We start from the raw sequence: 26,848 nt of genomic DNA, 5'->3' as shown, positions 1-26,848 counted from the left end.
AGGGTTGGTTCAAATTGTACTTCTCTAAAGTGTCCTTTTGTATTATTGGACTAATTCATGAAGATTCTATTCTAAGTATGAACCAGTTGAAGTCCAAGGAAGAATGAGAATCCACCCATCAACTTCATTCTTCGTGACTTTAGAAAAATTTTCACATAAGAAGGCAAAAGTAGAGCCAAAAGATAATATATTCTCATAGATTTGTACACTAGCTACTTTATACCCATTTCATTCTAACAGTTCACCAAGATATGAGCTCTAAGAGCTCACTTCAAACCATACAAGATTTTATGCAATTTATGCATATGGTTTGGTTTCCTCAATTTATCTTCGATATGTAAAGGATTAACTAATATGATCTCATACTCAAAGAATGAGATTGACTGAGACTCAATAGATGGTCTCATCTATCTAAGCACAACGACATGATTTATAACTTTATCATTGGTCTAAATTTATTATATTCATCATCTAAGTGTGCTTATGTGCTTTGTGCAGATCATTATCATGCATCGATATTATTTTCCATTGATATCTTCACTACTGTAGGAAGGATGAATGTCAGTTTTCAATTTTAGCATGAAACACAAATTCAAACAAACAAGAATTACTTATGTCTAGGTCTCTATACAAGTATAAGAATCAAGCATACTCAAGTAAAAATTGATTCATAGCCATAAGATGATATTTTCAAGATCTTGATAGAGATTCAAAAATCACAAGCACGTTAATTCCATAGAAAAAGCTACCTACTGGTGGCATGGCTAGTAAATAAGGAAAATTTTCATTAAGAATGGCATAAAATTATAAATATACACGCTGGTGTATGTCCTTTTATGTCTTATTCCTTTTGAAGCACGTAGCTCTAAGGGCATTATAGTCATTGTAAATAACTTCCAAAAGCTACAAATATAGCCTCAAAACATGGGGTAGAGCATTCAAGCCTCTTCCTCTTGGCTCAAATTCATCCTTACATCTCTCTCTCTCTTTTCCTCTTCTTTTTCTCCCTTGGTTTCTCATCTCTTCTCTCCCAAGAGCTAGAGTTCCTCTTTTCTCTTCTTCCCATGAGATCTTTTGTGTTTATGTGTTGGCCATAGAAATCAATATGGTATCAGAGCAAGCAAAAATCTGATATGAAAATGGAGAAGAAGATGGAAAAAAAAGCAAAAAAAAAAAAAGAATTTCTTGATTTTCCGTTGCCTTCTTTCCCAATTCATATTTTTTTATTGGATTTCTCATTAACTAAGAATTTATATTGACTCAAGAAAGATATATTAGTGTTGAATTTATGGAAAAATGAAATACTTCATTGACATCAATAACTTGTTGTAATCAGAGTACATGAACCTCTATTTATAATAGAGGAAGCTAGTAGAGTCCAATTACAATAAAACTACCCTTGTCCCAATTACACTCAAACTCTAACACTTAAAAATAAGTCATAACATAATTAAATAACTCAATATAGATTAAAGACAAACATAACTCAAACTAAAACTCTTCTTTGACGTGACCATAAGATAAGATATTTTGTGAGTTCTTCTTGATCTTCCAATTGATGTGATAAGGATGTCAGCTCATGGTAATCATTGTGGGTCCTACTTCTTATGGGCTTGGGCCCATCTTGTGGGCCTTCATTGATCGTGTGACCCATCTTATAATAATCTTATATATGTGGGCCTTCCTTGGTCGTGTGGGCTTGAGCTTATCTTCCAACACTCCCCCTCAAGTTGGGGGTGAGAGAACAACATGAACTCCCAGCTTGTTGCGAATGATGTATGGAATATTTTGTATCAAATGGCACATCTTCCAATATGTCTTCATCTTCCAACATTCCCCCTCATGTTGTTGCGTCCTTCATTGAGGCCCTACGGCATAATATAAGTGAGAGTAAAAATCACTCCTAGTCAGTAAGCCATTGCTTCGTACTCCAGTCCTAATGCTGGATGTAGGGCACACTCCGTCTTATATCGAAAGTGTGTCTCTCGGCATTGCTTTGAAGTGTCCACCACAGGACAACGACTCTCAAGTGGTAGGAGACATAAAAGCCATTACAGGGGGCGATAATATAGATGTAATAATAAGTTCCTCCATCATGGTTTCCAAACCATGATATTTTTTTACGGGGTCAAATAAATGATAGCAGCAGGTATATATAACGCGACCATCTTCCAACACATATAACACGAACCAAATAATAAACTTTGTAAAAGAACCCATGAAATAATCCGTTTTAAAATTTTCTTCTTTGATGCACAAGTTTCATCTTTTGTGCTCCCCCTTTCTTGAATATTTTGGTTACATAAACTTATCCACAACACAAGGAATAAAATACCTCTTTCTTGTACTTCTTCTACGTTTCCCCCTCAAGCTGGGAGGTAATGGCAGTGATCCCTGCTTGAACCAAATATCATAGATGTAGCAATAAGTCCAAATAACAAAAATGTTTAAATAAGCCCTCAAACCAGGGAGAAGTGAGATATTTTCTTGATATATCAAGTCAAAAAGTGACGCAAACAATTGGCATAAATTCGGATTTTTCAATACAACAAAATACCAGCATGAACTTTGATTCTTCCAATTCGAATATATCTTTCAATATAGATCAAATTTACATGAATTATTTTCCTTTTGAAAGTAGACTTAAATACCTTTCATGAAAGTATAACTTCATAAAATATAACTTTCAGAAGATAAATAATCTGATATATTTCGGTCTTTGTCATCTGGCCGAACTAAATACTGTTTCTTCTGTTTTCCAGAATGACCATTGACTCATCAAAGATCAATATCTCCTTATAAAAAGATAATACCGAGTATTGGTTGAATAGGAAAGAAAATATACTTACGTATCTTTTATTTTATATATAATTATCCATATAAAGTCTCTTTCTTGATAGCATAAATTACCTTGGAATTTGAAGTTTTCAGCTACCGCTCGAACTTCTTTTTTAATCTAACATTTGTTGCTTCAAATATCGATTTCTCTTTGTAGATAACTCAGATAAAAAATTGGTTTAAAAGGTAAAAGAATAGACTTACAAATATTTTTTTTATATATATTTATCCATATAAAGTCTAGTTCTTGATAGCAAAAAATACCTCAGAATTTGAAGATTGTCGCTGTTGCTTGAACCTTTTTGCTATCTGACCTTTGCTCAATCAAATATCTATATCTCTTTGTAGATAACTTCGATTGGAACAAATAGTTTTTCTATGCAAATTACACTTAAATATCTTTTCGTCAATATATAATTTTCAAATATAAAAAAACTACGTATAGAGGTAAAAAAACTTAAAGAAAACTACGGGTGTAGGGACTGAAAAATATAACTACAAACCTAGACTTAGGGTTTAGGGTTTAGATAAAAAGATCACATCACCTCCATGAGTTGACCAAGTCAACTCACAGAACCTGCTCTGATACCATATAGAATTTATGGAAAAGTGAAATACTTCATTGACATCAATAACTTATTGTAATCAAAGTACATGAACCTCTATTTATAATAGAGGCAGGTAGTAGAGTCCAATTACAATAAAACTACTATTGTCCCAATTACACCCAAACTCTAACCCTTAAAGATAAGTCCTAACATAATTAAATAACTCAATATAGATTAAAGACAAACATAACTCAAACGAAAACTCTTTTTTGATGTGACCATAAGATAAGATACTTTTGTGAGTCCTTCTTGATCTTCCAACTGATGTGATAAGGATGCTAGCTCATGGTAATCATTATGGTCCTACTTATGGGCCCGGGCCCATCTTGCGGGCCTTCCTTGGTCGTGTGGGCTTGTGCTTATCTTCCAAAAATTAGTCTAATCTCAATCCCAATAAGGCACTTCTCAATCCGATGTTTCTAAAGAGAGATCCACATTGGAAGAATCCGATGTTGGTATCCTATTGCGTGCAAAAATCCGAATTGAAGCCAAATTTTTTGCTTTACTTTATAAGTTGCTATTGTTGGTTAAGATTTCTATTAGTTTTCAAAATCTAGTTAATATTTTACCAACTTGAGTATTTTTCCTTCATTAAATGTTTTCTTTCTTTGATTTCACATCACAATAGTTTCATTCAGAAGAGTCTTTCCCTATATAAGTTTAGTTTCCTTTTTGAGGAAATAAAAAAAATTGAATTAGAAAGTCTTGTTTCCTCATTATAAATTCCAGATATTAGTGTCCTAAATCTCTCTTATTTCATAATTTATCTCTTGAATATTTTGTCTCCAAATTGGTCAGATTGTTTTTAAAAGTAACTACCTTAAGTGAGAAGTCTTTTTTTAGAAAGCTTTCATTTTTATGTTTAGGGGTGGCTTTGAACTGAGCCGGCTTGAGCTCGGCTCTGTTTCGGATTCGGTATCTCACAAGCTCGAGCCTAGCTTGAGATCCGGAATCTGCTCGTTTAAATTAACGAGCGACGCTGGATTCGGGCTCGGAGTCGACAACTCGGGAGCGGGAGCAGGGGAGCAAGGGAGCGGTAGCGAGAGAGCGATAGCGAGGGGGGGGGGGGGGGGGGGGGGGGGGGCCTTCTTCCTCCCCTCGTCACCGCCGAGCCCCTTCGTCCGCTGCTGTCGCCGTCGACAACTGCTCGTCGGCCACCTTCGCCACCTGCTCGTCAGCCGCCTGGTTTCATTTTCTTCCTTCGATTTCTTCCTCCCCTCGTCTTCCTTCATCTCTGTTTCCATCACCGCCGTCATCCCCAATGACGGGTCCTGCGCTCCTAACCCCTTCCCTCGGCGTCGTCTCGGCGGAGAAAACCAAAAATGAGACCTAAGTTAAAAAAAACCAAAAGGAGGAAATAATTCACCACCCGGGATGTTTCTAAAGAAAGATCCACATTAGAATAATCAAAGGTCATGTTGGTATCCTATTGCGTGCAAAAATCCGAATTGAAGCCAAATTTTTTGCTTTACTTTATAAGTTCCTAATGTTGGTTAAGATTTCTTTTAGTTTTCAAAATCTAGTTAATATTTTACCAACTTGAGTATTTTTCTTCATTAAATGTTTTCTTTCTTTGATTTCACATCACATTAGTTTCATTCAAAAGAGTCTTTCCCTATATAAGTTTAGTTTCCTTTTTGAGGAAGTAAAAAAAATTGAATTAGAAAGTCTTGTTTCCTCATTATGAATTCCAGATATTCGTGTCCTAAATCTCCCTTATTTCATAATTTATCTCTTGAATATTTTGTTTCCAAATTGGTGAAAAGTAACTACCTTATGTGAGAAGTCTATTTTTAGAAAGCTTTCGTTTTTATGTTTAGGGGTGGCTTCGAACTGAGCCGGCTCACGAGCGGCTCGAGCTCTGCTCTGTTCCTGCTCGGTTCGATTCGGTATCTCACAAGCTCGAGCCTAGCTTGAGATCTAGAATCTACTCGTTTAAATTAACGAGTCGAGCTCGACCAAATCAAGGTTCGACACGAAGGCTCGCGTGCCGGCTTGTTAATTTGACGAGCGACGCTAGATTCGGGCTCGGAGTCGGCAACTCGAGAGTGGGAGCAGGGGAGCGGTAGCAAGAGAACGATAGCGAGGGGGGGGGCGGGGAGGGGAATTCTTCCTCCCCTCATCACCGTCGAGCCCCTCTGTCCGCTGTTGTCGCCGTCGACAGCTGCTCGTCGGCCACCTTTGCCACTTGCTCATCGGCTGCCTTCGCCGTCTGGTTTCATTTTCTTCCTCCCCTCGTCTTCCTTCGCCTCTGTTTCCATCACCGTCGTCTTCCCTGATGACAGGTCCTGCGCTCCTAACTCCTTCCCTCAGCGTCGTCTCGGCGGAGAAAACCAAAAATGAGACCTAAGTTAAAAAAAACCAAAAGGAGGAAATAATTCACCCCTCCCCCCCTCGTGCACGAAGACGATTCGCACATGCGAGATTATAAGCAATTGAAAAAAAAAACTCTTTCTTAAACTTTGGCTGTCCCTTCTCGTGGCTCTAGAAGAAATTGAAAAAATATTTTAGTAGAAATATATGTCTAGGGACTATTAGTGTTTTTTTTAAATGTTGAAAAGATATTTTTAGTAGAAATACATTTCTAGGGACTATTAGTGCCTCATGTTTTTTTGAAATATTTTCTAATTAAAAATTCTTATTAAATTTTTTAAGTAAGATTTTCCTGCCAAAATGGGCTAAAAAACTGTATAGAAATTTTTTTAATAAGTATTTGACAGTTGATGTTGTATTACTTTTAGCATGAGGCAATTTTCATAGCAATTTTGTGTTTGACATTTTATTTTATTAAAAATTTATCAATAAATATAGTAATATATTATACTAATTATTAATTTTTATATATTTTCCTAGAAGTGGCAATAAGAGGACCATTTAAATTTCCTAAGAAAATTTTAAAATATTTCTTGTAATTTTTTAGTAAATAACTAATAGTAATAGGATTTTATTTAAAGGACTTTAGAAATATGTATCATAGGAAAAATATGTTTAGTTTTTCCTAGAATATAAATTACCCCCCCACCCCCTTGTCGTTACCCTTTTCCTCAATTGTCTTTCTCCTACCATCTTTTTTTTACTCTCGTTTATCCTCTTTGGTCAACCCCTTGAGTGTTGCTTTGGTTGACCCTTTTTTATATGTGGGTGTTTTAAGTCCATTGAGATTTTTTTATTGGGTACCCATTGGGTTTTTTCATCGCCTTTTGACTAATATGCATTACTCTCTTTAGTAATTATTATCACCATTTAGTTCAAAATCCTTTGAGTTTGGTTTCAAGTCCTACTTTATCACAAGTGTTTTTTAATTTTTGAGATTCTTGTGTCCTATTGAGTAATTATCCTTGGGCAACCTAGATAGAGGAGATAATCATTGTCCCACCGAGTAGGAATCTTTCTTTTCGTACGTCAGCCCTCAACAATACTCTCTATTTTTTTCGTGTGAGGGAAGCAGGTGGAGAGAATCATACATGACGCGAGTGATAAACAAACAGACAAAAGGAAGCATCCAACAACACCGAATAGATGCCGAATAGATGCGTGTAGAGAGTAGGATACGAAAAGCAGAGTCTCAAATCAAGAAAGTACCTTCTTCTGTCATTAAACTATCGTCCTTTTTAGCTTAATTAAGCATAAAAAACTTATACGTTCTCTTCAATGAATAATTAAAGGTGTCTAAGGCGGGGGGGGGGGGTTGGGGGGTTGTTGGGTGTTAGTCCAGGCCGGTTGAAGTGGTTGGAAAATAGATTCCAGTGTCCTTTTCTAAATAAAGAAGAGAATGAGTAACCGTTAATTATTACAATTTATTATATAAATCAATATACTAATTACGTGTGACTAGAATAAATTATATAAAATTAATAAAAAATTAAAAAATAACATAAGGGAATATAAAAAATAAACCTAATGGTTTAATTAATTATAACAATTGGATAATTAAACCAATTAATGATTATAGTTTATTATAAATTAAAACAATAATTACGTGTGACATGAATAAATTATATAATATTAATCAAAAAATTAAAAAATAACATAAGGGAATATAATAAATAAACCTAATGGTTTAATTAATTATAGAAATTGGATAATTAACCAATTAATGATTAAAATTCATTATAATTAATATACTAATTACGTGTGACTAGAATAAATTATATAAAATTAATAAAAATTAAAAACTAACATAAGGGAATATAATAAATAAACTTAATTGTTTAATTAATTATAGTAATTGCATAATTAAACCAATTAATGATTAAAGTTTATTATAAATTAATATACTAATTACGTGTGACTAGAATAAGTTATTTAAAGTACATAAAATAGTTAAAAATAACATAAATGAATATAATTAATAAATAAATTATTTTGTAATAACATAATATATAGTATAAAAATACTTAATAAATAAAATTAAAACATGTGACAAAAAGGTATAAAATGACAAAAATGAATAAAATTAGAGTAAATTATTTTTAACAACGAGTTTGTGTGTTTAACATCATCAACTTACTAGTTTAGTAGATACGAACGATAACATACATGTTCAAATGCAATAAAGTACAACCATTAATAATCACTCCACATGCTAGTTGCTATGGCATCTCGAAATTGTGCAGCTCTAGTGGATTCTAATGCACGACGCCTCCGCATTGTTGTTGATAGGTTGCCTTCATCCCCAAGATCATCGCTATCTTCATCCAAATTTTTACCTGTTAATCAAACCTCATCAGCTCCTCCACCTACCTCATCATCGGAATCATCTTCTTCCAATTCAAACATATCTTTGTAATCCTCTTTACGTATATAATTGTGTAATATGCAACAAGCTATTACAATTTTCATCTGGATCTTATAAGAAAACGGAGGAGCGACTTTCAACATTTGGAATCAAGCTTTTAAAGCACCAAAAGTTCGTTCAATAGTATTCCTCAAAGATGAGTGCCTTCGGTTGAATAGCTCTTTATCATTTCTAGGAAGGTTGTCTCCAAATTCTTGTAGATGATAACGAGTTCCTTGATATGGAGCCAAAAATCCTGACATATTGCTTAACCAGCATCGACTAGATAATATTTACGTATAATACAAAATATTTTCCACATAAGATAATTGAAGATAAAATAAAAAAAATTACTACATAACAATATATTATTTACCTTTAGGTACACAGATTCTATTTCGGCGAGTCAATGTGTCCTTCAATACACATAAGTACATAAGTGAATTGTATATCAAATGTACATGCTGCCATCACATTTTGTGAGAGATAACCCTTTCTGTTCCAGAACCTTTGTTGTTCTTCAAGTGGGATGTTTGTTTTGATATGAGTTCCATCAATAGCTCCAATACAATCCTAATTATATCATTTCAATTAATACAAGTAACTCTAAATATTAATCTAAAATTATTCATTAGATGTCAAGTGATGTTACCTTAAAATATGGATTAAACATTGGATTGTTTAAAATCTTCAAGTGAGTCCGTTCTGAAGGCCGTTTGATGTAATCAGGCCGAAGTTTGATAATAGCATTCAACACCTAATTGAAATACCTACTTATAGTCTAGTTTGATCTATCAAACATCTCTGATGTGACACTATACGATTGTCCTTGACCAACAGTTAGGAGAAAATATGCAAGTTGTTCTTCCATTGAGATGGTCTTTGTAGGTGATAAAAATCTTTTACTATAAAGTATCTTTGCCATTTTTTTAAACACAATTTGATTCATCCTGTAAACTTTTCAAAATTTAACAGGTGATTTCTCTAATACCTTTTGCAAATAAATCGGACCACCAATCCCACGAGGACGTAATGCACGTCTATACCTATGGTTGAGATAGTATCTTCCCATCATGTATATAAGACATGTCAATAAAATCATTATTGTATTCCTATTTTTGTCTTCCATGGAAACCTGCAAATACAATCACCACAACCACAATGACGACTACAACAATAATTTTTGTTTCTTCCTAAATGTCATAAACACAAAAACATACCCTTATCTTCAATCATAATCTATTTTCAATCACACCTATATAAAACCATCTCCAATCACACACCCACAATATTCATCTACACAATAAGAACACAACAATCATGAAAACCCAAATTTTAACCATAATAAGATTCATAATCTATCAATGATATGTCTTATAAAGTCATAATTAAAAAAGCATAATTAAACTTCATAACAATCGTCCCAAAATACATAGTGTACTTAAAACTATTGACTACATTTCACCAGCACAGTATTTAAGCCAATTAAGTCGCTCTTCCACCGGCAGCTTCATAAACATGTCCTTCTTCATTGGTGTATCTAACAATAGAGGAGGTTAGTACTTGGAGACTAATCAGGTGCCGACTCATTTTCTGTAAAGAATGGCGAAGGAGTATCTCTACCTAAATCGACATCCTCAAGCATGTCCAAGGGCTCATTTTCTTCCTCATGTTAGACATCATTGCACATGTCTTTGTCATTTTGACTTGCTCTCCCCATGGCTATTGAGTTTCCCACTACCAAAGCCAATTTGTCATAAAGAGGGCATCCTTGTTGTCTATACTTTTCAGCTTCTTTATGCTCCTACAAGGATAAAACATCACTTAGACGACTTGGAAAAGAGTTCTAGTAATACGGAAAACATACAAAATATTTTACAGTTAATCATAATTTACTGACCTTGATATAGTCTTGCCATACAGAATGACATGCAGTAACTTGATGTGTGGTTGCATCCCAACCGAACCCACTAGTGTTGAGACAGCTTGTTACTGCTTGGGACACACAGAAACACGACCAACACATAACAAAATACCATATGGTGGATATTTATAACACCAAAATCTCCTCACCACATGGCAAGAGCATTCCATAGCACTTCAAACATATTCAACAACATTCTAAAACATTTCAAAATTAATCTAACTAATTTCATTGCAGATGACTAGAACAATGCAAAAACAAACTCATGAAGTCCAAATTCACCGAACACCCCTGGTAGAGCCCCATATGATTTCACAGTCACTACGATTCGTACATCTTCATTGATAGGGATAGGGTTTATTTGGCTAATGAACGCTCGTGTAGGCGACTCAACCTTGTTTGAATTGGACCATGTGGTGGATATTTATAACTCCAAAATCTCCTCACCACATGGCAAAAACATTCCATAACACTTCAAACATATTCAACAACATTCTAAAATATTTCAAAATTAATCTAACTAATTTCATTGCAGATGACTAGAACAACGCAAAAACAAACTCATGAAGTCCAAATTCACCGAACACCCCTGGTAGAGCCCCATATGACTTCGCAATCACTACGAACCGTACATCGTCATTGATTGGGGTCGGGTTTCATTGGCTAATGGATGCCCGTGTGGGCGACTCAGCCTTGTTTGAATTGGACCATGTGGTGGATATTTATAACTCCAAAATCTCCTCACCACATGGCAAAAATATTCCATAGCACTTCAAACATATTCAACAATATCCTAAAACATTTCAAAATTAATCAAATTAATTTCATTGCAGATGATGAGAACAATGCAAAAATAAACTCATGAAATCCAAATTCACCGAACACCCTGGTAGAGCCCCATATGACTTCACAGTCACTACGAATCGTACATCGTCATTGATGGGGGCCGGGTTTCATTGGCTAATGGACGCACGTGTAGGCAACTCAGCCTTGTTTGAATTGGACCATGTGACGGATATTTATAACTCCAAAATCTCCTCACCACATGGCAAAAATATTCTACAGCACTTCAAACATATTCAACAACAATCTAAAATATTTCAAAATTAATCGAACTAATTTCATTGTAGATTACTAGACCAATGCAAAAACTAACTCATCAAGTCCAAATTCATCGAACACCCTTGGTAGAGCCCCATATGACTTCGCACGCACTACGAACAGTACATCATCAGCCTTGTTTGAACACGACTAAACCCCCTAAATCCTATACCCTAACTGAGAAACCCACAAATTAAAATAAACCCTAAACCCTAAACCCTAGTCCTTAAAACCCCTAGCCCCAAATCCTAAACGCTAGTCCTTAAAACCCCTAAAAGTCCCAAACCCTAAACCCTAAACCCTAAACCCTTAAACCCCTAAAAGCCCCAAACCATAAACCCTAGACCTTAAAACCCCTAAAAGCCCCAAACACTAAACCCTAAGAACTTAAAACACTATCACCCCAAAAACCGCGAACCCTATGTTTCTTTAAAAAAAAAAAACATAAACCCTAATTCCAGACCTAAAGACTAAATCCTAGACCTTAAAACCCTAAAAGTCCCAAACCCCAACTCTAATCCCGAAATTAAACCCTATCAACACGAATTTGAACCCTAAATCCCACAATTAGGCCACAATCAAGATAAATTACGCACAAAAATTAAAATTAACTCAAATAAAACACTAAATTAGTTGGAAAAAAAATTGGGTTTTGGCTTACCTTCTGAAATTTGGGGGAAATCACCGCCGAATGGGGAAATATAAGCGCAATGGAAGAAATCGATGCCTAACTGTCGAAAATCGAAGAAGATTGAAGGAAATCGAAACCGGAATAAGTTAAATCAAAGGAAATCGGGGGAGGAGGAAAGAGAAGAGCTAGAAAGAGAAGGGAGAGGGAGGCCAAGAGTGAGAGATGGAGGCCTAGAGGGAAAAGAGAGAGGGTGACGAGAGAGGGAGAAGGAAGAGAGGCCGAGAGAGAAAGAGACGAGAGAGGGAGATGGGGCGAAAATGAGAGATAACAAGAGAAAGTAGAGGGAGCAGAGAAAGCAGAGGGAGCAGAGAACGAAGACGAGATTCAGCAGAGGGAGCAGAGAGAGCGAAAAAGAGAGAAGAAGGTCGGGCGAAAAAATTCGTCGGGAGACGAAGGCCGAGCGAGAGGAGAGGAGAAGAGGAAATGAGATGGATTTTTCATTTCGGGAGACGCCGTCGCTCTTGGTAAGTGAATGATTCGGAAAAAATGTAGGAATCAACTTTCCTTCGTTTTTGCCTAGGCAAATGAAATGGTGTAATTTCACTTCAATTCAAGTCTTTTTAGACTAACGCCTTATTTGTGATGACCTAGGTAATGCAGGGGGAATTCATTCCACTTCATTGTGGACAAACCCCCCCTAACTGATAATCTATTGAAAAGAATTGATGCATGTAGATGCTTACCAAGCCAACTAGTTTTTCCTCTTCACATTGAGCTATTTCCCCTTACATGGATTGTGTGTAGATTTCATGGACGTCCCCTTGGGGTTTGTTATAAGATTTAAAAATGGTGCATTGAATTCCTTCTCACTTTCAAGAGATTAACTTTAAAATTTCTTTTCTTGGATCTTATGTTCTTTCTTCTTTCTTTTTTTTTTCCTAACTTTTGGCCTATTATCTCTCAAGGTAACAGGTAACGGAAGGAACGAGTAAGGGGTATTTCATTACCTCTTTTATTTATCCATAACCTATTCCATGCTGGTAATGGATGGAATAGGATAAAGAATACTTCGTTACCCATTTATTTGCCCAATTGCCTAAGGGTAATCGAGTAAACAGGTAAATAAATGAGTAAATAAAATCTATAAAAATATAATGTATGAAATCATTCTAAAATTATAAAAACATATAAATGACATCAAAATACTTTTAAAATATGTACAAATATTTTATCTATATATTTATATTATTTCATAATCGGTATGTGGGTAAATGAGTAAACCCTTATACGAGTAAAAAAAAATTATTTCAGATGAATTTTGAAACAACAAATAGAACAATAGAATTGATAAATGGGTAGGATTGCCACCTTGATTTTCAATCTTTCTCAAAAATGAAAATAGAAATAAATAATGAAGGAAATAATATAAAAAAGAAGCAATGTAAGAAAGGAAAGAGTGTAGGAGAAAAATAAGTAGAGTGGATGGTATATGTCATTGTAGAAAGAAGAAAAAGACAAGGTATTTATGAGCTCCTAAAAGAGGTAAGACCTAGCTAATTTGTCTCAGTATTTTGCATAATTGTTCAATTGTTTTTCCCCTTACCAATAGAATACTATACAACAAAGGGTTAATTACCTGTATACACCCAAAATATAACATAAATGATTACGTACTCTTATAAAGATCATCAAATTTGCCTAAAACTCCAATCATTAAATACAATTGGCTAAGTTTAACTTTTGTAAGTGAGCAAATTTTATTGCCCTTACTATATAACAATCAAATATTATCTCGTACACTTATGAATTCATTAGTATGGGGCCATACAGGAGGGAGCTTGGCTAAAAAAATGGTATAGTAAAAGCAAGTGTCTTGTATGGTAAGCATAAGAACTAGTGAGTAGTGTGGCATTGGAATCAAATCGATTTACACTTTACATTTTGGGTGTGTTTGGAACATAGCAAGTGGAGAGAAAAGAAATAGAAAAAGAAAGAGAAAAAAAAAGAGAAGAGAAAAGGTTTTTTTTTTTTTTTTCTTGTTTGGATCCCCATGAAAAATGAGATAGAAAACATAAGAGAAATATAGTCTTTTGTTTGGATACATGTGGAAAGTAAAAAAGAAAAAAAATTATTAATTTTTATATTTTTGACGATTAAATTTTCTCTCAATTTTTTTCTTAATTTTTTCTTCTTAAATTCTGTCATAAGTGACTTTCTCTATTATTTTTTTTCTTTTCATGATTCTTTACAGCCAAACAATAAAAAATATTTTTTTCTTTTTTTTCTATAAGTTAAAAAAGAAAATGCAGTCTCTTTGTGTCGGCTTTGAAGTAATAAGTATCGCTTTTCTCTTGGCGCACTACTGTAGGGGTGGCATCGAGCCGAGCCGAGCCCGAACCTACCTATGTTCGAGTTGGACTTCATTTAAACATTTTGAACTCGAGCTCAAGCTGAGCCCCGCCTCGAGCCTAAAATTATAATCGAGCTCGAGCCTAAAATTATAATCGAGCTCGAGCCCAATAATTTTAACCTGAGTTCGAGCTCCAACATCCATTTAAAAATTTTCAAAAAATACATGTCAAAAAAATTATATATAAAATTATGCTTACATTTTACATAAAATTGAGCATGACCTCTACTTAAAATTGGGCATAACCTATGTACATCATAGTTGCGAAGGAAACACGCAGAGTGCCAAATCTAAGGAGTGAGTGGTGGTGAGTTAAAAAATTAATACAAAACACTTAAAACGTAAAACACTACTGAACAAGCTAAAAACATAAAAATCAACAGTATGGGAGAGGTTGAGAGTCATTATCGTTGAGAAATGAGTAGGAAGGAGCTCCTAAAACAACATAAGCATGAGGCATTCGTCCGATCGAAGATAAATAATGAAATACAAAAGATTAAAAAAAAATCAGTGTTAGGTCGACGATGAAAAAAATACTCATAAAATTAAGAATAAAATAACTTACCTCTTTCTATCACTTTCGTCGGCAAGGAAAAAGTTCAAGGAAGAAATTGAAGAGGAAGAATATCAGAGAGGAAAAAATCGGAGACTAAGACTGAGAGTAAGGAATTGAAGAGGAAGAATGAGGAATAAGAAGACGAAATCCCCCCATTTTTGCTATATCGCTACCTGACGAATGTCATTTCTCTGTTCCCTTGATTTCCACCTAGAAAACGAAAGCCGGAGAGATGAAATCGAAGAATCGACCTCCTGCATCCCCGAATCCCGGGCCCTCGTTAAGTTAACGAGTCAGTTCGTGAGTTTTCGAACCAAACCATGGTTTGATCGAGCTCGGCTGGTTAGCTCTAGATCATGATCAATCAAATCGAACTAAGCCAAGCTTGAGCCGCTCACCAACCGGCTCAATTCAATACCTCCCCTACGCATAAGGTAACCACAAGCCCAAAAAGTAAGGTTTAAATATCGAAAATGGAAAAATGACATGTAACTGGATAAAATATTCAGAGATTGAAAATGGAAACCTGATTAAAAATGTGGAGTCGCGTCCGATCAGACACCATATGTCGCTTGCAAGGCGAAGAAGCAAGCTGACGTGGAGCACCATTAATTCAGAATTAATGAGGGAAGAAGTAAGGTTTTTTTTGTGAATAACCATTGCTAGAGTTTATATCTATTTCTAGAGAATGGAATTAGAATTATAAATTTATTGTTAAAAATTCTTGTAAGCATTAATTTCAAACATAGTAATATTAAATTTTGTAAAGCAATAAAAATAAAATTCTAGAAGTTATAATTCTTTGAAAGGTTTAGGGAAGGTTAATGAAAACCCCAATCCAATTCGGCTATCATTGTCCCACCGAGTAGGAATCTTTCTTTTCGTACGTCAGCCCTCAACAATACTCTCCGTTTTTTTCTTGTGAGGGAAGCAGGTGGAGAGAATCTAAAGGAAGCATCCAACAAAAGGAGGCATCCAACAACACCGAATAAATGCGTGTAGAGAGTAGGATACGAAAAGGAGAATCTAAAGGTTTAGTAGGTGTTAATGAATAATGGCTACATTAACCCGCAGAAACTCAAATCAAGAAAGAGCCTTCTTCTCTCATTAAATTATCGTCCTTTTTAGCTTAATTAAGCATAAAAAAACTGATATGTTCTCCTCAATGAATAATTAAAGGTGTCACTAACCGAAAATCTATTGAAAAGAATTGATGCAGGTAGATGCTTACCGAGCAAACAAGTCTTGGCTCTTCACATAGAGCTATTTCCCCTTACATGGATTGTGCAAAGGTGAATCTAAGGAGTAAGAGGTGGTGAGTTAAAACATTAATACAAAACACTTAAAACGTAAAACACAATAGAAGATAACTAAAAACATACAAAACAATAGAAGGGGAGAGGCTGAGAGCCATTATCTTTGAGAAATGAGTAGAAGGAGCTCCTAAAACAACATCAGCATGAGGCATTCGTCCAATCGAAGATAAATAATGGAATACAACAGATTAAAAAAATTAGTGTTAGGTCGATGATGAAAAAAAAATTGATAAGATTAAGAATAAAACAACTTACCTCTTTCTGTCACTTTCGTCGGCAAGGCAAAAGTTCGGAGGAAGAAATTGAAGAGGAAGAATATCAGAGAGGAAAAAATCGAAGACTAAGACTGAGTGTAAGGAATCGAAGAGGGAGAATGAGGAATAAGAAGATGAAATCCCCCCAATTTTCACTGAATCGCCACTTGACCAATACCATTTCTCTGTTCCCTTGATTTCCGCCTAGAGAACGAAAGTTGAAGAGACAAAATCGAAGAATCACCCTCCTGCCTCCCCGAATCCCGGGCCCTCGTTAAGTTAATGAGTCAGCTCATGAGTTTTCGAACCTAAACATGGTTCGATCGAGCTCGGCTCGTTAATTCTAGATCCTGATAAATCAAATCGAATTGAGCCAAGCTAACGAACCGGCTCAATTCAATACCTCCCCTACGCATAATGTAACCACAAGCCCAAAAAGTAAGGTTTAAATATGAAAAATAGAAAAATGACATGTAAGCGGATAAAATATTTCGTGACTGAAAATGGAAACCTGATTAAAAATGTGGAGACGCGTCCGATCAGACACCATAAGTCGCTTGCAAGGCGTAGAAGCAAGCTGACGTGGAGCACCATTAATTTAGAAAGTTAATGAGAGCAGATGTAAAAATCGAAAAGGAATAGGAATGGACATTTGCAACTGGCTTTTTTTATAGATAATAATGGAGGGTAGTCATGGCACTGGATGAGTGGCAGTTAGGGGTGGCATCGAGCCGAGCCGAGCCTGAACCTGCCTATGTTCGAGCCGAGCTTGATTTAAATATTTCGAGCTGAGCTTCGAGCCGAGCCTCATCTCGAGCCTAAAATTGTTATCGAGCTCGAGCCCACCGAGTTCGAGTCGAGCTTCGAGCCGAACTCGAGCCTCAACATACATTTAAAACTTTTCAAAAAATATATACCAAATAAAATATATATAAAATTATGCATACATTTTACATAAAATTGGGCATAACCTATATATATAATACATGTATAAGATTGGGCATATTTAAAATTAAGCATAATCTATATATATAATACCTGTATAAAATTCGACATGATCTCTATATAAAATTGGGCATAATCAACATACATAATACCTGCATAATTACTCCATAAAATTATTTATACATTCCATAAACACTCCAATAAATTGTTTAAACATTCCATAAAATAGTCTAAACACTCCATACACTGCATAATATTATAAATAAATTCCATACAATAATCAAACACAACAAAATTAAATGAAATATCACTATCAATTTACAATCACCCAAATAAAAACTATAAATCCATTATAAATTTACAAACTATAGTTATTTCTCTTTATGCTAGAAAATAATATACGTCCTTGCTTGAGCAAAATCTCCACCTATGACAAAAACAAAAAAATAAAATTAGTTATTGTCAGATAAAAAAATACTCTTCCACTAGTAGTTACTTAATGTCATTAAAAATATTAAAATTACCATGATGAGAAAAACATGAAAAATCATGTAGCTGGTAGCATTATCTCTACACTCTTCTTCTCAGGCTGTAATCATAAAACAAAATTTTAATAAATAAAACTAAAAAATATCGTAATAAATAATTAATCAAAGAAATTCACCTTTTGATTTTTCTTTACACCGTGAAGAGTCCGAACCCAACCAGTGCCACAAATCAAAGTTTGAAATATATTTGGTACCAAGGAAGAACTATACGAGTCTATAACTCTACCACCAACACTAAATAATAACTCCGAAGCTACTGTGGACATGAGAATTATAAGGGGGGTTAGTCAACAAACTTAAAATTTGAAGTTGATCTTCATCTCCTGCTTCAAATTCATTTAATTCCTCTACATGAAATTCAATTTAAAACTTGTTGTTAGTGTGGAAAAGTTCATATACATTAGAAAACAGTTTCCAGTGTTAGTGCCCCAAAATAAGAACATGAGTAACTTATAATAGTATACTTAATTAAAACATAATATTCAAACCCCAAATTAGGTAAAACAAACATGATTACAACACAAATAAGTAATTTAATGTATAATTAATATATTAATTAATTAAATTAGATATTATATTATTTATTGATTGTTGTTTATTATACATTAATATAACAATTACGTGAGCCAATTAATTGTGTACATGATTAATTATAAAAAATAAAAAAATAAACAGGAAAATTTGATCAAATGCTAACTTTAACACATTATATTTTTACGTATTATTGCATCGTCCAGAAGAAAAACAGGCTGAGAATAGGATTTGCAAGTTTTTTTTTTTTTTTATAAAAACCACACGTGCGAAACTCACATGTGTGAACTGCACGTGCGAGTTTGCACGTTGTGCGGGACGGAGCGTCGAGGGGGGAAAATAATCTCCCCCCCCCCTTTCTACGAACTTTAGGTATCCGGGGGTTCCCGTTCCGGCGAGAGCGGTGGCCGGCTGATTTGACGACGGCAGCAGGCGGTGGTATGGGGGTGACGACGACGGGAGAGGGTCCAGAGCAGCCGCTATAGTTGGGGTACGACGAGGTGAGAGCGACGCTACGGGAGTCGACGGCGACGACGATGAGAGGCAGTGAAGGCGATGAGCGGGGGGAAGGATTAGGTGTGGCGGCGGCGGAAGGGGCACCGGCGGCGAGAGGGAGAAGGGAGATGGAGGCCGAGGGAGAGAATTTCGGAGGAAAAAGAGAGAAGGGAGGAGGAGACGAAGAGAGCGAGGGCGAGAGAGAGACCCCCGATCCCGCCGCTCATTAAATGAACGAGTCGGATAGCGAGCCGACGAGCCGAACCTGGCTCTGTTCGAGCTCGGCTCATTAACCTAAACGATCCCATTTCTGAGTTCGAGTTTGGCTCGAGCTCAAAATATAACGAGTTGAACAGAGCCGGAACCGAGCCGAACACGAGCCGCTCGCGAGCCGGCTCGGTTCGAAGCCACCCCTAGTGGCGGTCATCGCCCGTCGTATGAGAAGAAATATAGAAGAAACTAATTTTGTCATCAGTCCTGTGACGTTTGCCCTAAAAAACCTAGATGACTTTACTTTTGATTCGAGTCTGTTATATATTTGTTTTAGAATTGATGTGCCCACTGGAGGCATCTCGGCGGCAAAGGCAATATTTCTTTATCATGAAATCAGAAAAAGGATAATCTTGTTGGAATTACCTACCATTGACATATGCAAGATCTATTCATGAAGTCATAGAAGCACAAAACAAATAATGAAATAGATTTTAGATATTGATTCACTTGTTCTTCGGCCAAAGACAAGGTTATTTTTTATGATTTAGCTGTGGAGTCCAAACCTATCGAGACCCTCTTGCCAACAAGGAAAAGGTAGAAAACACTAAATAAAAAACAGTAAAAACCTTGTCTATAAAAGATAAGTAATAGTGAGAAATTTGAAAAAATAAAGAAAATAATAATAAAAGTTCCTAATATTTCTATATAAATGGCCCCATTTTTTAACTTTTTTAATTATTTGATTGATTGTAGTTATAGTATTCTTTATTGTTTAAATTTAATAGACAGGTGGTACAGAAATTGGTTACGCGTATGGAGGCATGGTCTTTGTGTAAATGGAGCAAAATACTCTTATTTTTTTATTTTTAAATTTTAATAGTTGAATGGTATAGAAGCTTGTTACACACTTAGAAATTGAAAGACATTATCCTCAAGCATTATTTTTTTTCGAAAACCACATCCGACAACCAGAAATTGCTCAACTCTCTCTCTCTCTCTCTCTCTCAATCATTTTTTTTCTCTCTCAACTTGGTTAGTTAGTACATCAATTCTTGTAAACCGCTTCTTACGCCACAAAGAAGAGCAAGGGGACTGCATTTGAATGGAACCAAAGCATTTTCTATATTATATAGTGATGCTTTTGGGTATCCTCTCACCCCCTCCTTTCTTCACTCTACCACAAATACGGAGACTGAAGGAGCAAAGCGCCTTAGGATCCCTACTAAGTTAATTTTGATGATGTTAAACTTAAATGACTAGTCGTAAATTTTTATTGAGCATAATTGGCAAATAAACCAAAAAACAAAGTACTAGCCAACAAGAGGATAAAGAAGAAACAAGCCATACCAAGAAGACTATTTTTATTGGACAAACTCAATTCTAACATGCAAGAGAGAGAGAAAGGTTCTATATATTAGGAATCGTCAACCATTCATCTAAATCGACAAAAAAAAAAAAGGTGGACCCATAAATTCGAATACACAAAGAAAGTTCCACAAAAAAATTTAGAAAAATCCAGGTGCAATTACACAAAGAAAGTTCTTATATTAATATAGTTTTCTTAATATTTCTTTTGCTACCAAGATACTTGATTCCTGCAAAACCCACAATGGGGACAGACCTGCGAAAGCTGTTCTCACCAAGATCTCAAGCAGTCATAAAATAAAAGAGAAAAAATAAAAAAATAATGAAATTGCACCTGGAGTCACGCCTTACTCTTGCAACAAGAAGAGTAAAGGCAAATTGTTCACAACAGTCGAGACAAGTGTGGATGGCCTTAATTATAGGTTTTAGTGGGTCTCTGCTCCACTGCTAAAAACTCCTTTTGACTTATTTACATGTTCATGATTACTGAAAGACATCGAAAATTTCTGTGCCAAAGAATGTAACTGGTCGGTCGGTTTGTTTGTTGAGCCTATCCGTTGGCTCTGGCTTCATAGGTTTTCATTCGTGGGCTGTAGCTTCACCTGATTCCGAGTGATCTGAACCTTGACGCACCGGAGGCAGGTTTCGCCCGCCCTAGTGTCGGTTGTCGCCGGGGAGGAGGGGAAGGGCGGCAAAGGGCCATCCCATTAATTTATTTGATGACTGTCCTTTAAAGAAAGTGTTTTTGAAAGGACTCCTTTTATAATGATACGTGGCTTAGTTTTCTTCTTCATTTTGTTTTATTCGCTGTAAAAGACTAAAGATGCCTAATAAAGAAAGAGTTAACCAAAGGAGAGACGTGTCGCATGGTGGCGGTCCACAGAGCTCCAATTTCATTATCCTAAACCTCCGCAGAGCTCCGAAATTGGCAAAAACACACAAAAAAAAGAAAAAAAACTACCCACTGACTACTGAGGTAGCCCAATTGCGCCCTGCGCCCTAAAAAAATAAAAATAAAATCCATACAAAAAGTGGAGCCCACTGACTCCACCATCATGCGGCCGATCGATCGAATCCCGTACTATACTCCTCGTGTACTTAAGTCAGGAAAAGGTGAAGTCGACGCGGTCCACAAGGAGGAACCACGTGACGCATCTGGTAACGATTGCGATGTGCCACGTGTTCTCATCTGATATGCCGCAAAAGTACGGAGTTGTACGGAGGAAGTTGACGTGTTTCTAACCCTAGTACGTTGGGGCCAGTCCCAATGTCTTCTCTCTATTCTGTCTACCTTTTTATTTACCGCTGCTCTATTTCGGACAACACTCACGAAATAAACTATTTCCTGCTCCAATTTCTTTCTTTCTTTTTTTTTTTGTTGCAAGTTTACTCTGCTACTTTTTGCCGAATCTAGAAAGTAATTGACAGAACACAAGGAAAATACGAGAGGAGAGACAACGGTCTTTTTCGTTTTATTTCCTTGTTCTGCAACCGTTGCCTGGGCTTGACCGATAAATATAAGGGTTTGTTTGATTGCTCGTCTCGTCTCCACTTTTGCTTCGACGAAATCCCATCTACCTTCTGCTTCCGGCACTTTTCTTCTGGGTGAGAGATCTATAAATTCTACTGGATCGGCTTTACTTCTGTTGTCGCAATCGAGTTTCCTCTTTTAGCGGCTTCTCTTGCTTTGTTTTCTTCTTCCCCTGAAACCCTGTGTTTAATCTGTCACCAAAGAAAAATGGTGAGAGGCAAAACTCAGATGAGGCGCATCGAGAACGCCACCAGCAGGCAAGTCACCTTCTCTAAACGACGGAATGGACTGCTGAAGAAAGCCTTTGAGCTCTCCGTTCTGTGCGACGCCGAGGTCGATCTGATCGTCTTCTCACCGAGAGGAAAGCTCTACGAATTCGCCAGTTCCAGGTGCGAGTCTTCGGTCTCACTTTATAGAAAATCGTTTTTATAATTTTTCTCTTTTCCTTTTCTCTTCTTTCGGATCATAGAGCTTTCTATCTCCGTAGGTTTTAGCTAGGCCGTATACCCTTGGATCTAATTGTCCTTCGAGCCACAGTTTTTTTTTTTTTTTTTTTTTTTCTGTTCAGTACTGTACTATTTAACCTTTAAGTCTGCAGCATCCAACTGGAAAGCGTAATTTTGTTCTCGGTCAAGGTGATTGAATTATACGGAACAAACCGAAACGGGAACTAAACACTTACTTTCTAGCCTTGAAGAAGAAAGTGGTATGGTAGAGAGAGCTCCACCAAATATTGGACCTTAGTATCTCCATGTGGTGCAGTTCTACTTTGAAGAAAATCCGTTTTGCCGGTTATTCCGGAGTGGTTTGGTCTTCCGGTAACCGTTTCTAATGCATCTTCACTCACTTTGAACGTCAAGTAGCTCTCCTTCAGCGGGAAATGCAGTTCTAGGGCCTTCATTAGAACAGAAAGAGAAATGCGAATTAACTAGAGATACCGTCTTCTTTTCGTCCCAAACACTTCAGAATATCGTTTTTCGGTGGGTTTTCATTAGAGAATTCCATGAGGGAACTCTGAATGTGTCTGCTTACATCTTATGCTAGCTAGGATTTCTAGGAGAAAACCAGCTATGTGAAAGGAACTCAAACTCGATTAGCTTCTCTAGTCTCTATAGTCTGGGGGGTCTCCCTTTCTATTTTTGTTTTAAATTTTTCTCTATCGTCGCTTACTTCGCCTAACTTTCTTCCTAATGTAACTTACTATATAAATCTATATCTACGTGTTGGCGGAGCACATTTATCTGAAAGAAAAAAAAAAGCAGAAGAAAAGGACACCTTCAAAGTGCCAGATTTATGTTTTGTTTGAGGGAATAATATATTTATAAAAGATATTTTTCTACAAAAGTACTTGAAGTCTACCATTCTTCACAAAAAGAAGGGTTTACGCTCTCCTTCCTTTTCTTGTCAAGCTTGGCTGGGCCATTGACCTCGCCTTATACTGGAAGCCTCACAATCTAGCTATAACTTCATTTTGTTTATCCGCGACCTTGTACATCCTTGAAATAACAACTTATTGAAACAAATGACTGGTCATCACAGAGGGTGATTTGGTCTGGATATTACAGCATGTACTCTTCCCTCGAGATATGCCGAATCCTTGCACATATGTATGTGTTTATGGTAAAATGAAATGTCTGTAGAAGTAAAATTGAACTGTTTGTTGAAGATGGCAATGGATTTGCTTGGGGTACTTGGTTTGTTTCATCTGACCTATGCAACCATGTCCGAAGGCCGAAAGGGATCTCAGCAATCTGCCACCCCAAAAACATTTTTTCAAGGTTGTTGATATTTTTGAATGGTGGCATAAACATTTTTTTACTTTTACTTTTACTTTTTAACATTGTTTACTTTTTAATTAGTCAAAGAATACTTTAGAAGTCTTTTTTTTTTTTTAAAGATTGGTAGTGGATAAATCAATTGTAGAATGACATTTTTTAGCAAGTTCCTAGCCGAGTAGAATTCTACATGGTAATAATTTTAACGTAATTACATTTGAGAGTACCACAATCATAATATTGACATTATCGATGTATAATAGTAATTTTGCTTGCCAGTCCTTTTCTTTAACCACCATTTTAGTAATTTTTTGTTTTATCTCATATTAATCCTGGTTATCTCGACCTTAGACGATTTTAGGATCATGTCTGAATGATCCTAAAAGAAGTCACAAAATGGGAATCGTAGGTTGTTTCAGATAAGTCGAGGACCGTAAAAGGTGAAAAAAATGTTTAGGGAATCTATTCTGGATAAAATGTCTGGTAGGCTAAAAATAAGAATGAAACAAGAAAAGGCTTATCATTATACTACAAAATAGATAACCATGAAATTTTCCTTTAGGATTAAGATAAAGAGAATTCTGCTGCCGTTCTTTAGGTGTAAAATCTTGAAGTTTGGCATTCTTCCATGTCGCTTCTCCTAAGGCAAAACCTAGAGGATTAGAGATGAGAGTGAAGGTCAAAAGCATTAGTATAGGTAAAGGTCCCAAACCTAATATCGTTCTAGGAGTCTTTTGGGTTTAAAAGTTGGGCAATAAGTTTCCTGACGTGGATAGTTTATTTTGGGCAGATCTCGAGTTGACTCAGCATCATTTTCCTACTTAATTGGAGAAGAGAAACCCTTGCTCCTATTTTTCACTACAAACAATTGCTCCACCATTCTGCCCTGTAGTTTTTGCTTTCGCGCTGTCAGCTCTGAAACAATTTATGCTATTGCTGCAGTACGGCCAGCTGCTGCCAATTTTCATTGAATTTTGTTGATAATCTTTTTAGTGTGTAGTTGTGTTGTAAAACGTTAGTATGAAGTAAAAGACCATAAAATGTCCATTTAACTTTCATAAGAAAATTTTAAAATATTTCCTGTAATTTTCTAATAAGTCACTAATAGTAATAAGATTTTATTTAAAAGTTTTTTTGGGCATATGTATCATAGAAAAAATATTTTTAGTTTTTCCTAGAATATAATCTTTTATCTAGGGGCACTAAGGACGCCATAATAAATTATGGCCAGATTCAAAAATTACAAAACAAGCTAAACAACAATTGGAGTAAAAAATATTAATATTGGTGCATTTTAATCCATTATTGAAATTCAATCCTGAACCGCTCCTATCATTATATTTTTTAAAAATGTATGCATAATTTTATATATAGTTTATTCAAAGCCACCCCTATGTGCGAGATCATAAACAAGGAAAAAAAAACTCTTTGTCCCTTCCTCATGGCTCTTAAATAAATTGAAAAGATATTTTAGTAGAAATACGTTTCTAGAGACTATTAGTGGTTTTTTCAATAAATGTTGAAAAGACATTTTTAATAGAAATATAGGGACCATTAGTGCCTCATATTTTTTCAAAATATTTTTCTAATTATAAATTATTTTTAAAAAATCATATAATTTTCCAAGTAAGATTTTCTTGCCAAGATGGGTTAGAAAACCATATAGAAAAATTTTGAATAAGTATTTGACAGTTGATGATATAATACTTTGATCATGCGGAAATTTTCATAGCAATTTTGTGTTTGACATTTTATGTGATTAAAAATTTATCGATAAGTATAATAATATATTAGATTAATTATTAATTTTTATTTATTTCCTTAGAAAAGGCAATAAGAGGTCCATTTAACTTTCCTAAGAAAAATTTAAAATATTTCTTGTAATTTTCTAGTAAGTTTGTAATAGTAATAGGATTTTATTTAAAGGATTTATAGTTTTTATTTGTGTGATAGTAAATTGATAGTGATATTTTATTTTATTTTGTTGTGTTTGATTATTGTATGAAGTTTATTTATAATGTTATGCAGTGTATGGAGTGTTTAGATTATTTTATGGAGTGTATAAACAATTTCATGAAGTGTTTATGGAATGTATAGACAATTTTATGGAGTGTTTATTGAGTGTTTATGCAGGTATTATGTATATCGATTATGCCCAATTTTAAGTAGAGGTTATGTCGAATTTTATACAAGTATTATATATATATTATGTTCAATTTTAAGTAGAGGTTATGCCCAATCTTATACACATATTATATATATAAGTTATGCCCAATTTTATGTAAAGGTTATGCCCAATTTTATGTAAAATGTATGTATAATTTATATATATTTTATTCGATATATATTTTTTGAAAAATTTTAAATGTATGTTGAGGCTGGAGTTCGGCTCGAAATTCGGCTCAAACTCATTGGGTTCGAGCTCGATAACAATTTTAGGCTTGAGACGAGGCTTGGTTCGAAGCTCTGCTCGAAATATTTAAATTAAGTTCGACTCAAATAATAAACAGGTTCGGGCTGGGCTCGATGCTACCCCTAATCTGAACCTTGACGCACCTGAGGCTGGTTTCGCCCGCCCGAGTCTCGGTTGTCACCGGGGAGGAGGGGAAGGGAGGCAAAGGGCCATTAATTTATTTGATGACTGTCCTTTAAAGAAATGTTTTGAAATAATGATACGCGGCTTAGTTTGATGACTGTCCTTTAAAGAAATGTTTTGAAATAATGATACGCGGCTTAGTTTTATTCTTCATTTTGTTTTATTCGCTGTAAAAGACTAAAGATGCAGAAAGAGTTCACCTCAGCAGAGCTCCGAAATTGGCAAAAACACAAAAAAAAAAAATAAACCACCCACTGACTACCGAGGTAGCCCGATTGCGCCCTGCGCCCTAAAAAAAAAAAAAAATCCATACAAAAAGTGGGGCCCACTAACTCATCATCATGCGGCCGATCGATCGAATCCCGTACTATACTCCTCGTGTATTTAAGTCAGGAAAAGGTAAAGTCGGCGCAGTCCACAAGGAGGTACCACGT

The 26,848-nt window shown here is 35.5% G+C and overlaps 1 protein-coding gene across 1 annotated transcript; it reads left to right on the top strand.

Moving 5' to 3' along the window:
- The first annotated feature begins 22,217 nt into the window (after window positions 1-22,217).
- Window positions 22,218-23,279, top strand: LOC137949095 (MADS-box protein SOC1-like). Its single transcript, XM_068795368.1, has one exon. The coding sequence runs from the start codon at window positions 22,251-22,253 to the stop codon at window positions 22,473-22,475; it is 225 nt and encodes a 74-aa protein (XP_068651469.1). The 5' UTR covers window positions 22,218-22,250; the 3' UTR covers window positions 22,476-23,279.
- The last annotated feature ends 3,569 nt before the right edge of the window (window positions 23,280-26,848 follow it).

Source organism: Aristolochia californica, unplaced genomic scaffold (genome assembly GCF_029961685.1).
Source record: "Aristolochia californica isolate CCGP_79_NKW_82.1479 unplaced genomic scaffold, dmAriCali1.0.hap1 SCAF_13, whole genome shotgun sequence".
In the NCBI taxonomy this organism is placed as follows: Eukaryota; Viridiplantae; Streptophyta; class Magnoliopsida; order Piperales; family Aristolochiaceae; genus Aristolochia; species Aristolochia californica.
Note: the sequence above shows the minus strand (reverse complement) of the source record. Positions and strands in the feature narration are given on the sequence as shown.